At 42.3% G+C, this 12,044-nt stretch overlaps 1 protein-coding gene across 2 annotated transcripts in view; it reads right to left on the bottom strand.

Moving 5' to 3' along the window:
- Positions 1-58: 58 nt before the first annotated feature.
- The window catches only part of NUP54 (nucleoporin 54), a 13,037-nt gene continuing 1,051 nt past the window's right edge, over positions 59-12,044 (bottom strand). The window contains exons 1-12 of one of the 2 annotated variants that reach the window (XM_057380037.1): positions 10,837-11,050; positions 8,662-8,745; positions 8,420-8,560; positions 7,529-7,758; positions 5,274-5,461; positions 4,637-4,833; positions 3,847-3,901; positions 3,204-3,297; positions 2,641-2,748; positions 2,174-2,293; positions 1,721-1,831; positions 59-1,395 (exon numbers count right to left, since the gene is read on the bottom strand). In XM_057380037.1, the coding sequence (XP_057236020.1) occupies positions 1,267-1,395; positions 1,721-1,831; positions 2,174-2,293; positions 2,641-2,748; positions 3,204-3,297; positions 3,847-3,901; positions 4,637-4,833; positions 5,274-5,461; positions 7,529-7,758; positions 8,420-8,560; positions 8,662-8,745; positions 10,837-11,035 (1,656 nt within the window). In that variant the 5' untranslated portion in view covers positions 11,036-11,050 and the 3' untranslated portion in view covers positions 59-1,266. Of the gene's footprint in view, positions 1,396-1,720; positions 1,832-2,173; positions 2,294-2,640; positions 2,749-3,203; positions 3,298-3,846; positions 3,902-4,636; positions 4,834-5,273; positions 5,462-7,528; positions 7,759-8,419; positions 8,561-8,661; positions 8,746-10,836; positions 11,051-12,044 lie in introns of those variants that run through there. The other variant, XM_057380036.1, reaches the window with a different exon arrangement.

Here is a 12,044-nt window from a genome sequence, read left to right as displayed (position 1 = left end):
AGAATTTATTACAAAGMTYGTGTTAGAGCCTACATTCCACAGTGCAGACAGTTTATGGAACTATGGTTCCAAAAGCAATCCCCTTCCCCTTTAACTCGAGTTAAATGCTTTTTCAGTTGTAATGGAACTGTGCTTCCACAAACACAGTCAAATACACAATACAGGTCCCAGCACTGCAGCTGTATTTCTATTTTTCCATCCTTCAAATTTTATCAATGGAGTTCATTTTGATAGCTAATGAACAAAATGGTTCTGCCTCTTCCCTGCTTGTTTCTGCTGTGCAAACTCCTAAAGCATAGAAGTGTTTCTTTGTTTCAGAGTTTTTCTGTGAATTTCGTACTGAGGGGAAAAGTCTCTCTCCACAGCATGGAGTGAGCAGGCACCTGCTCTGCAGAGCTTTCTAYCAGGTAGGATATAAGGGCTATGCCCTTCATTTTGGTTTGGGGGTTTAGGCTACCCAGCCTGTGGCMCAGGGTTTGACAGCCTTTTACCTGCAGTGCTGGGAGCAGAGTGAAGTAGGCTTACCTGGAATTATGAGCAGTGTCACCCCTTTGCTGATGTCATGGAGAGCCAAAACCACTTATTACAAAGTCAGATTGAATTTATTACTCTTGGGCGTTAAAAAAAGGCGGAAGACAATGTCCAGACATTCTGTTACTTAGACGGGCAGCAAAGCTTTATAGAATTCACATATGTAAAGTAATAAAAACCTTCAGATCCTTGCAGTTCAAATGAAGGACAAACTGGAAGCATGAACTTGCTGCAGCCTGCCCCAGTAAACTACTGGTATTGCAGATAACAACGTAGTTACAGCAACAAACATCTCTGTAATGATTTAAATTAGCTGTTTACACAACGATGTTACTTGATTGTTTTGACAGAAACATGGACACGGGCTAAGCKTTCCCCAAAATGAATCATTAATGAAACAATCCCCTCAGCAGTGCATTTCTAGGAGAATGCTGTCGTAAAAAAAGGAGAAGAAAAAAGAAAAAAATGTACAATAGTACATATAGTTTTGTACTAAAATGGTATCTGAACAGATTCAGTTTTCCTTCTTTTGTTAAAGCATATACAGCTTTATAAAATATAAACCTTCCAAAGGTTTATTTTCAAAACTTAGAAGAGGTTTTGCTAATTCTAATAGTAACAGCCAAAATACCATTTTGCTCCTACAAGATATGGGCTTTATTTTACCTCAACAGTTCTARCCTTGGAAGGTGAGCCATGAACTCGACTAACATGTTCTGTGTAAGCCTCCACCAGTCAACTGAAGACTCCTCCTCTGATGGGAATGCTCTCGTTCAGCCCATGTTCTATTAGCTTGATGTCTTCCAAGTCATCCTTGATGATGCTGATTAGGTGACTCAGCCCTTCTTGCTGCTGCTTCAGGTGCTGCAGATAGTTCAGAAACAAGTATGAGCATTGTTCAGCTTCAGAGACCTAAATATTTGTCAAAGGTGTCATGACTGGTGGCCTTGGCACATTTGAAAAGCATGGTATCATTTCCTGGAAGACGAGTAACAGTGCAGAATATGCTAACAGCCTCTCTCYACAGAGCAGGTTTGTACAACAGCTTGACACACTGGCACYGRGAACAATTAAAAGCATGACTTCATYGAACAAYTGCAGGCATGTGGCACTGTAGATAGAGTCAGTGTGTGTGTGGGTTAAATTACAAACTTTAGAGTATACCAAGATTCTACCCAGTAATACTTACTTGCTTGATTTCCCTTAAGAGGTCTGCATCTATGTAATAGCGCTCTTCAGCCCGCACTGCTCCAAAGTGATTCTGCATCCTGATTTGGGACATGAGCTCATTCAGTCTGCCCTGGGAAGAGAAACAGGCTTAAATGAAACATAACTCCTTTACATCTGGCAGAGCTTCAGCATCTGCCATTCCTTGAGTCACCAGAGCTGGAAACACTGCTGCCCATTCYATTTTTAAATGTTCTGGAAGACATGCAAAAGGCAAGCAACTCCACTACTCCTAAGAACTCAAAAATAGTGAAATTACTATTGTTTATGCAGCAAAAGGCATGRTGCTACAACCCACTGACACTGCTGGATTGATGAAAGCTTTCCACAATGAATATATATAAGGTTTGGAAACTCGACATGTTTCTATTAAGGAAACCCCAGAGCTGTTAGCCAAGCTCTATCAGCCACTCACCTTGAACTGWGTTGGTGCATTAAGTTCACACTGAATTGTATCCAACTGTACACGAAGCTGCTCCTCATCCGCTTGAATGGCATAACCRCTTTTCCTTTGGATCTCCTGCTTTATTAACACCTACAAAAGAAGCCTTTGATGTTCATTACAGAACACTTGGCCCATCTCTTTCCACATGTGCCTGTCCACATCTTTTTTCCCTTCCTTCAGCCTATGTCTCACTAGATTTGTTCTGTCATTTAGTCTGCTGCTCTGAGAGCTCAGAATGGTCCTGCAGCTTTTGAGTGAGAGAGAAGGTTCCTAAGTACTGTAGACCTGAAGTCTTCMCTGACAGCTCTGCCTGGTAATTAAATAAACACTTGTTAGCTGAAGTCAGAATAATTTCCAGCATTGGCTTGCCCAAGATAGCACAGGCCCTTGGACTACTGCTGGCATTAGACTGGAGTTATTTGGATTATCCCTGTTACCTGTAATGTTCTGTGAGAGAGTGCCATCAGTTTCCTTTTGTACTGTGCAATTTTTGCCATAGTTGTTGTTTGGTTTTTCTGCAGCTCACTGATGTCTTCTGATATTATCTGCAGAGGAGATGGAGGTCAGTTGGAAGTCAGATGAATTTTTGATAACAGAACACATTAGTCCTGATTTAAAAATGGGARTTTCATGACATTACACAGCACAGCAATTTAGTGCCCTTGACCCAGATGATTTTAGAAAGCTTTTTTCTATCTCTACTGTTCTGCTTTGTGTTTATTTTTTAATGCAAGTGGGATTTTTGGGTTGCCCAAATTTAAAAGTCCATGCCAATACAACTTAATTGAGGCTGGTGTAAATGAGTCTATAACAAAACAGTAAGCTTGAACCTGAAACAAATGRAAGCCAAACCACACTGCTCAGTTTTTGGGCAAAAGATCTATTTAAGGAATATATTATGAACATGGTTCTTGTTTCAGTTTTGAACGTACAGGGGCAGGTGCATTTAAYAGCACATCCTTTCTCGACAGCAAGTAATGATGAAGATGAGCAACCTTACATCTAATCGWGTTTGATGCTGTTTGGTCATCTGATCCTGGACCTTCAATCTTCTCAACAGTTCCTTGAAACCCACCATTGGCACAGGAATCAATCTATGAGAACATAAACATTTCTAACAATGCATTTTTATACTGGACATGGGGTAAGGATTAATAATTATGAATAGAATCTAATATAAAGTTACAGATAATGTTGGTCTGTTGTAAGCTAATATATATCTTCTTTTGCTAAGCTCTAGAGTTCTCACTATTCCCTATGAACTGTTCCTTTTTCGTAAAGAAATCAGCTCAAATTATTTGTAACCACCGAAGGCTGGAAAGGTGCATCACTTTCAGCAATGAGGAGAAAAAACTAACAGTTGCAAAAAATAAATCACAACTAATCCATGTAATGGAGGACACCAGGCCTCCAAGTAATGCAAGTAAGTCTCTTTATCCTGACAGCTCCTAAGCACCTAAATGGGTAAAAGGATTAAGACAGGCACTTGCAGTAATCTTCACTGCTTTCAAGGAGATCAGCGCTTGGCCAAGTTGTACTCGAGCAAGTTTCTTGCAAGTTACCTGAAGGGTATTATGCAATTACTATCTCTTTTTCCCCTTTGCAAGCCTTGTTGCAGTACTTGGACGGACTAYTGGACTTACTTGTCAGGATCAGGGTTATCAACTTTGGCTTGYTCCCATATAATAGGATCAACACCTGGAAAAAAGAAAGGATTCTTAGTATGGGTATCTAAATAGATAGATCTTACAGCTGTTAACCAGGAAATTTGCCACAGGATACACAAACCCTAYGAACTATGCTACCCCAAATGACTGTTACACAAATTAAAGTTAATTAAACTAGGATGGTTCTTTAAAATTCCTGGTCCTTAGCAGGGGCAGTACCTGAAGTCACAAAAGCTCTCAAGCACTCTGCTGGTTTGAAAGCAGGGGAAAGGAACAACTCAGATATGCTCCCATTGGACAATCCATACTTTGAAGGGAGAAATTCCTACTCTTCCCAGTGTATGCCACTCTTGGGTCATCTATCCTTTTAAAGTTGCTTATTGTGTAAAAAAACAAATACTAAAAAAATCAACAATTCAGTGAYTGAAGTACCAAACCAGTTGGCAATATAATCCCAGTAGGAATTARCTCTGACTTTCCTGCAAGTTGTTTTTGCAATCCAGATTTCATTAGCTTTCATATGCTAAACACATATATATATATATAAAAGCTATATAAATAATAAGTTATCTCATGAAATGGCACAAACAGCACTTAAGTATTTTAAAATAAAGCTATATGTACACTGTCTGTGGCCACATATGTACTTGAAAACTGGCAAGTGAGTATAGGACATAATTATTCTGATTTTTAACTGTAGTTTTCACAGGTGTTTTCCAGCAGGTTGCATTTTTCCCAGCAAGCCCAAAAGGCCCAGTGCACATACCAGCAGGAGGGTTCTGCAGGAGCTGCTTGACTTGTGCAGGGGACAGCTCTGTCCTGGCCATGGACAGGCTGACCCCCAGCTGCTGCAGGGATGATTTGATGTTGGCTTGTTCAAAGTGGGCGTACAGGGTCGTTGCGGGAACTCTCCTTGAGGTGCCATTGGGTGAGCGCTCCACAACGTAAATGATCACTTCTGTCCTGAGTSAGTCAAAATGTGGAATGTTGGAAAAAGGCAAGCAGCACATAGAAGTTTACACTATAAAAACCACCCCAAACGCAAGTCACTATTTCTCCCATTTAACTTCCCTTTGCTAAGTGAGAGRTAAGGTACCCATAACTGCAGAGTTTAACACAGCCAGGCAGAGAGAGAAAAGCTATAAACACCATTCCACTCTCCCTTCTCCCTTCTCCCTAGAGAATATACTTTATGCTGACACTACAAGTACATTAAGAATAACCTGAAATCTCTGGAAAAGTARTGGACTTCAATGCCTTAAGAAAAAGCAACATAAGAAAGAAGAGAAATCAAACTCAGGATGAACAGATGCAAAATCGAGGAGAGGGCAGACAGCAGATTTAAGCACCAGCCATTTCTAATATGCAATATAAACTGGTAACACTTTGGGAAGTTCACGTACTGGTCATCCGGCATTGTTTTAACACCTTCAACGTTGACAGTGAGGGTCTGGTTTCCTCCCAAAATTTTGTGTAGTGATTCTACAAGCTGCTGCTGCTGGCTTCGAATATCTGCTTCTTTTCTGTTAAAGACTAAGACCACGAGGCCATCTTCATCTTTGTTGTTGGGCATTAAACTGTAACCCACAGCCTGCCAAGGAACAAATGCAARATGAAGGTACATTACTTAGGAAAAGCATATCAATGTGGCATGAAGACGAGGGCCTAAATTCCCTCCATTCTTAGAGCAAGTGGTTCAAAATTTAACTCACAATGTATTCAGAGCTGCAGAAACATAACATCAATGGCTCTTTAAATCACTCTCATACAGCCAGCAGTAGAGCAGCTCTTAAAACAGTTTGGATTTTATCCTTTTCCCAYTGGGGGAGTTGCCAACTCAGCAGAGCTGAGAGTAATCAGGAGCATTTTACAAACTGACCCTTTTTCCAAACTGCAAATGGAATCAGGATTGGGCTTTATTACAAGCAATAGCAGAATGGCAGCTTTTATCTCCTCTTGCCTATCAGCTGTCATCCCAACATCCCACTGGTGACAGGGTGGACAGCAGGGTCTTTGTGAGGCCCTGACACTGCATGTTRGTGGGTGACCTACACCTTTCCCCTCATGCAAGTTCAGCTAAAGAGAGAAATGCATTGAGGACATGCCCAGGAGCCTGGTTTTGTCAGCAGAGGGTAATCCCCTGCCACAGCGAGCCTTACAGAATCAGCCATCCTGTCATGGAGCACAACAGCAACAGTTAAGGAAGAATTTCTTTTTAAGCACATGACACCTCTGGTATTTCTGCTTTAAATAAAGAAGTCATCCATGATCTGTTCATGCAACAGAGTATTTTCAAACTAGAACAGACTTTTTTTACTTCACTGTGGTCCTTCAAACAGTGGCCTGTAACACATTCCTTAAAAGCGCACTTTTCTTGGTCTGCAGCTGCATGCTTCTCATGTGTCCTAGAGATTTTTAGGAATTGTGTACAAGTGGATTCCTGTGGAACCCGTCAAGTAATGATTCATTTTTWTCAGATACTTGCTTCCAGAGGCAATAATCAACCCAACTTAAGATGCTTTGTTTCTATCCCTGTGCCACCTTCTCCTCTGTTTTTCATAGATATCTTCCATTACTGGCAAAGATGGAACTTGTCAGTATTTCACTTAAGGCATGTGAACTCACGGCATTAGAAACACTCCAGTCATAGGGACAAGAGTAAACCTGGGATGTGGCATTGTCTAGCCTGAAAACTCTTCTTTTTGGTAAGTGAAACTCTGTAATAAATTAATTTGCATTGCACAACTCACAGTTGGCAATTTTTCAAAGTCCAGAAACCACAGAAGTAATTTCAAACAGCTTACAAGTAAATAAGCTTTCAGATGCATTGCCAACAAAATATTCAAGGTAGCACCGACAAAGGTGATGCAACAAAACCAAGCATTTGTTAGGCAGGCATAGTTACTGCGAAAATTTTACAGAAGTCTCACGATTTGTATAATCAACATTAGACTTAATTAGGTATTAACCTACATTCAGGTCACAAAGTTTGTGCTCCAAAGAATCAGCTCAGGGAAGGAAGGTATCACCATGCCTGCCCCAAATCCCCTCATAAGCCTGAGGCTTAGCAAGACAGTCAGCAGGTGCAGGATTTGTGGAGGATGAAGAGCCATGAGTTTTTTGTCAACATGAGAAGCAAGATCTGGAACTGCTGACAAGTGGAGTCAGCATRAGCATAAGCTTGCTGAAAGCTGAAGGATTTTAGACCTGGCACTGGCCAGGTTCACAGACGGTTATTTTAATGTAGACAAAGCAATAAAGAGCGAGCCTGAAATTCTTATTCCAAATGTTCAGTTTCTTTCAGACCAGAAAGTTATTTTAAATATTTTCTGTCATATTGTAACATACACAGAAACATTAATCTCCATAGATCTGTTCAAAGTACACACACACTAACCTGAATGCTATCACATGAAAATGTTACTTTCATGATCCACATCTGGGCTCATTATCTAGTCCCTCCACACCACCCAGATTTCCAGCATCTTCGAACTGATGCATAATGATGCATGCATCAGAACTGTGCAGATTACCTGGAAAAATACTGTTTCAGAATACTCTTACCAGTAACACAATCTGATTTAACACCCATGAGATGCTCAGACCCAGCAGAGTGAGGGCATCAGAGCCCTTTGTGGGCAGGTGAACAACGCCATACCTTAAACCTGCAGAAGGGGTTTTCCTGCGTGAACTCCACCGGGGCGATGTTGTTGTTGAAGTACCCTTTGCCTGTGCCCCAGAAGGCCTGGAGCTGGTTCCACTTGGCCAGAATGGCATCCCTCTCATCTCCCAGGAGTGTTGGGGCCGAGAGGGCGCTGGCTGTATTGATGAGCTGGTTGGACTGAGCAGGTGTCTGGGCAGGCTGGTTGAACAACCCGCTGCCTAATGCTGGGTGGGATGAAGAGAAACAAATGAACTCCTAGACCAACCATGATCATGCTATCACCTACCATTTGCCTATTATTGGTATCACTGACCATATTCTGCGCAACAAAATAAAAATGCTGAACAAATAAATGAATTAAAATCAGATCATGTTTTTCAAGAGTCTTTTTATAGCCAATCTTCATCTACAATAGAAGTTCCTGAATGCTAAGTCAAAGAAAATAATTYTTTCTTGCTTTTTAAAAAATGAGATGTGTGTATTGATCCATTACATCATCTGTCACCTTCAGTATCTAAATCTGAAGGGCAAGTCGCCTGTAACAAACTCAGTGGACTCAGAGCCTGCAGCTGCTCATCATCCAACTGCCATTTAAATGAACCTCAATGCCTTTTTCCTCCTCCTTCTAGTAATGCAACATCAATAGAGACTGCAACATCGATTCYCTAACTGCGACTTCTATGAGCACCAAACCAAAGCGGTAAACACTGTTGGAAGCTCAAGGGTGAAGCTCAGGAACTTGACTGAGCTCTAGTTTAATAGTTCAATAGTTTAAGTGTTTACAGCCTCCCATTACAATACACTTCTGTCCTGCTAAATGGGTAACTGTAGGTGGCAGGCTTTCACTGCTAAGAGAGGGGTAAATCCAGGGAAGGCCATACTCACTGGTCTGCTGCTGCTGTTGTTGGGTTCCGAAGCCTCCAAAGCCTAGCCCAGTTCCCAAACCACTACCCAAGCCAGTTCCAGTTCCYGTGCCAAAACTGGTACCAAATCCAAAGCCTTTGTTCTGGGTGGCACCAAAGAGCCCTAGGGAGACAAGCAGATGATGATTGAGAAAAAGAGTATAGCAGCCATGCAATCCAAAGCACTCCTGGATTTGCTCCAAAGCCAGTCCTTCAGTCACTCACCGCTGGTGCCTGTATTGGTGGGAGCAGAGAAGCTGAATGCCGGTGCTGCAGTGGTGGTGGTTGTCCCAAAGCCTCCGAAGGCACCTGCCAAACACAGACYGCAGTCAGACATGGGCACACGGTCCCTGGAGCTGTGTACAGCACGACAACCAACCGCACGCCTTGGGCGTTATGAGAATGGGTGCTGACAGATGGATGTCACACAGCACAAGCATGTAGTTCACAATGATCATGGTGACTGAGTTCATTGTCCAAGGAAATGGGGGAGAAAACATGGACCAAAAGCCAGAACTTGTACGGTGTGTCAAGAAAACAAACAAAAAGGCAGCAGTCGACTGATATCCTGTTCCTTTACCAACGGGATTTGCTTTCCCTAGCGGCAGACAGAAGTAACAGTACTATTTCTTGCATTAATTCTCACAAATACCGCTAGCCAATGTCACTGCTAAGTGTTTAATAAACACCTTGATGTTCTCTGAACTTTATAAACACTCCCAGCTTCTGGAAACAAATCAAAGCCTGGGGTACACACAGCCACTGTGCTTACAGGCAAAATTTACAGGTAAAATTCTATACGGTGCTTTTTTTTGAAACTTCACTTCCCTATCATCCTCCCTATTACACCTCATTTGGAGGTTCAACCACTAGCATAGGAAGATGGATGCAAAAGCAATCAGCCTTGCACAGATTTTTCAGGAAAAGCAGTCACTGGCCAGCAGAAGAGGACCTAAGTGAGGGCCTGAGCTCCGGTGGTGCCAACAGTGCTGGCCCAAGGTACAGCCTGTGGAGCCCTGACAATCCTGGGAAACCAAGGTCTATGTGTTTCATATGACTTTTACATGTTTTCAAATGAGAAAAGACAGTCTGCTACAATGRATTTGTCAAAAAGATGCTGACAGTCTTAACTCCAAAGCCAATAGTGAAAAATGAGAAAAGGTTCTTTAGATCTATTACACTTAGAGTCCTCCTGTCCACAAACAAAATGAAAAGCCAAGGCTGGCATGCAATTGCATTTTATTTCCATTCAGCAAACAYCTCAATGTGAGTGGGCATAAGAAGTTGTTCCTTGTAACACACGTTTCAGTCCTGCCAGTGAGTGAGACACCCTGGCAGGASCACCAGCAGATGACACCATTTTTAGGTATCTTTGTGCTCACAGCAAATTTAGTCATCCTTTCTTGAAAAGGCATCTGAGAGTATCACTTAAGTATCAAATTAAACATCAAATTGACTACCCATGTTCTCTTATGGAGCAGCTCAAATTAAGGTAAAGAARTCCAGCCCAACAGTGGTTACAGCAAATAAACCCCAAAATAAACATCCCTGGAGTGCACAGAACAGGTGAGAGTCGCTAACACAGAGAGCAATGACACTGTGAGATGGATGGAATTCCTATACGAGCAGCGGCAATGGGACCTCTCAGGCTAATTCCACAACAACAAAAGCATCAGTAATCCATCCTGCCCAGCATTTTTATATGGAGTGGGAAAGTCTTAGGGAGAAATGACACCAGCTGATTGCTCAGATCTGATGGATCTCCATGGCACCACAAGGACTTTCTCTCTCAGTCTCCACCCAGCACACCCATCCTGTGCAGGAGCACCGAGTGTCTCTGGAGAGCTGGGTTTTGGGCGGTTTTGGGATGCACAGTGGCATTCAGGGAACAGGTCAAAGCTGGGCTGGGACTTTGCGCCGGTCGTATACAATTTGTTTCTCCAAAGAAACTACTGAGGTGTGGTGCATTCATGAGAGCCAACGCAAGGCCAATGAGGAGACACGGGGGAAGATGAAAACATGACTGCAGTAGTCCAAGAATCTCATGTCAGGAAATGTGGCACAGGGACCAGCCCGGGATTGCTCAGGATCGCCTGAATCTGAACAGATTGGCTCAGTAACTGAAGCTCAGTTTCAGACTCGTGGGTGACCCAAATTAATTCCCTTTTCAGAGACTTTGGTACAGCGTTATTTTTCCTCAAAAGCTATTCATTGAGAATTTAACAGGCAAAACCCCTACAAGCCTATGGATCTCAAACCCATTCCACTTCCAGGGCTTTTATCTCCAGTCTGCACTGGATATAAAGATTAGTAGTGGACACAGATTCCCACTTAGGAATGTAATTCTTGGACCCCTGCGGGTAACATTGACCACAGAACACATATTTATGCATTATCTACCTGCACTTGCCAGACTGTTACCAAAATTGAATGGTGGAGTTGAGGTAGTGGAAACACCGAAATTCCCAATATTAAAATTCACCGCGGGATTAGCAGTTAATCCAAAACCCCCAAAATTAAACCCACTGGCAGTGGAGTTTGCAGTTTCAAGCCCACCAAATCCTGACGAGTGGGAAGCAGAAAAAGAGCAAGGCAACATTAGTTCTGAGTGAAAGGCAGGTCCAGSAAAGAAAAGCTGAAACATTTTTCCATCCCCACGGGTGTGACAGGCATAGTTAGAAACAAGAGGAAAAGGTATTAACTGGCATTAAACATTATTTATTGGACACAGGGAGAACACGTAAAAGCTCCACACATTGCTGCTGTAAGAATGTTATTTTTCAATTATACTGCACAAAATGCAATAACATTTTCCCACATTATTTCAAAGCCCTACATGAAACCATCTCTGGGATTAAATATTCACATTAAAGGTAATTTTAAACAGCCCAAGATTGCTTAACACAGCTGCATCTATGTTAGTGTAACAGATAATAGCAAAATTAATACATAAACTATCCGGAAGACAACATCATACAAATAATACACTCAGAGACATGACAGCAGAATAACCACAAAACTCAACTCTAGCAGCTGAGGCAGCACACAGACCTCAGCTGTACCAGGGAGRGCTCATCCAAGTATTGCCAAAACCTTCCCACCTCAGCCTTGCTGGACTTAYTGATGCATCCAGGACCCCTGGGATGCAGCTGAAACAGGTTCATGCTGGATAGACAATGGGAAGTCTGGGGTGTGATCCCAGATTTCCCTCTGATACTGGTCTTTGTCATAAACCTTGCCACAGTGTACAAGCAGCACAAGGTGATTTTTTTACTTTCAGACGGGGCCRGAAAGAGAGTGTGTAAAACTCCCAGAGTGGAAGAGACAGTAAAATTCAGGTTAGCTACAATAAAGATGAATTCTCTCCAAAGGACTTGCTTAGATGMTCTACCAGGAGCCAACAATTTATTTTACTAACTGAGGGTAACGAAAGCCTCGCACTTCACCATGACAGCGACAAAAGAAGAGGGAAAAAAATCTTCCTTTACAAGTTAACCACTGTCTTTTACCTTCCTCAGCAGTGAACCTCCAAGGACACCTCGTCCAAACTGGGACTTTACTGCAAGCAAAATGCTGATCCGAGGGACCTGCAGCGCCTCAAAAGCAAC

This window comes from Malurus melanocephalus, unplaced genomic scaffold (assembly GCF_030028575.1).
Source record: "Malurus melanocephalus ecotype Western Australia unplaced genomic scaffold, MMel_1.1 scaffold_433, whole genome shotgun sequence".
NCBI lineage: Eukaryota > Metazoa > Chordata > Aves > Passeriformes > Maluridae > Malurus > Malurus melanocephalus.
The sequence above is the reverse complement of the archived record's forward strand: the minus strand, read 5'-3'. Positions and strand labels throughout refer to the sequence as shown.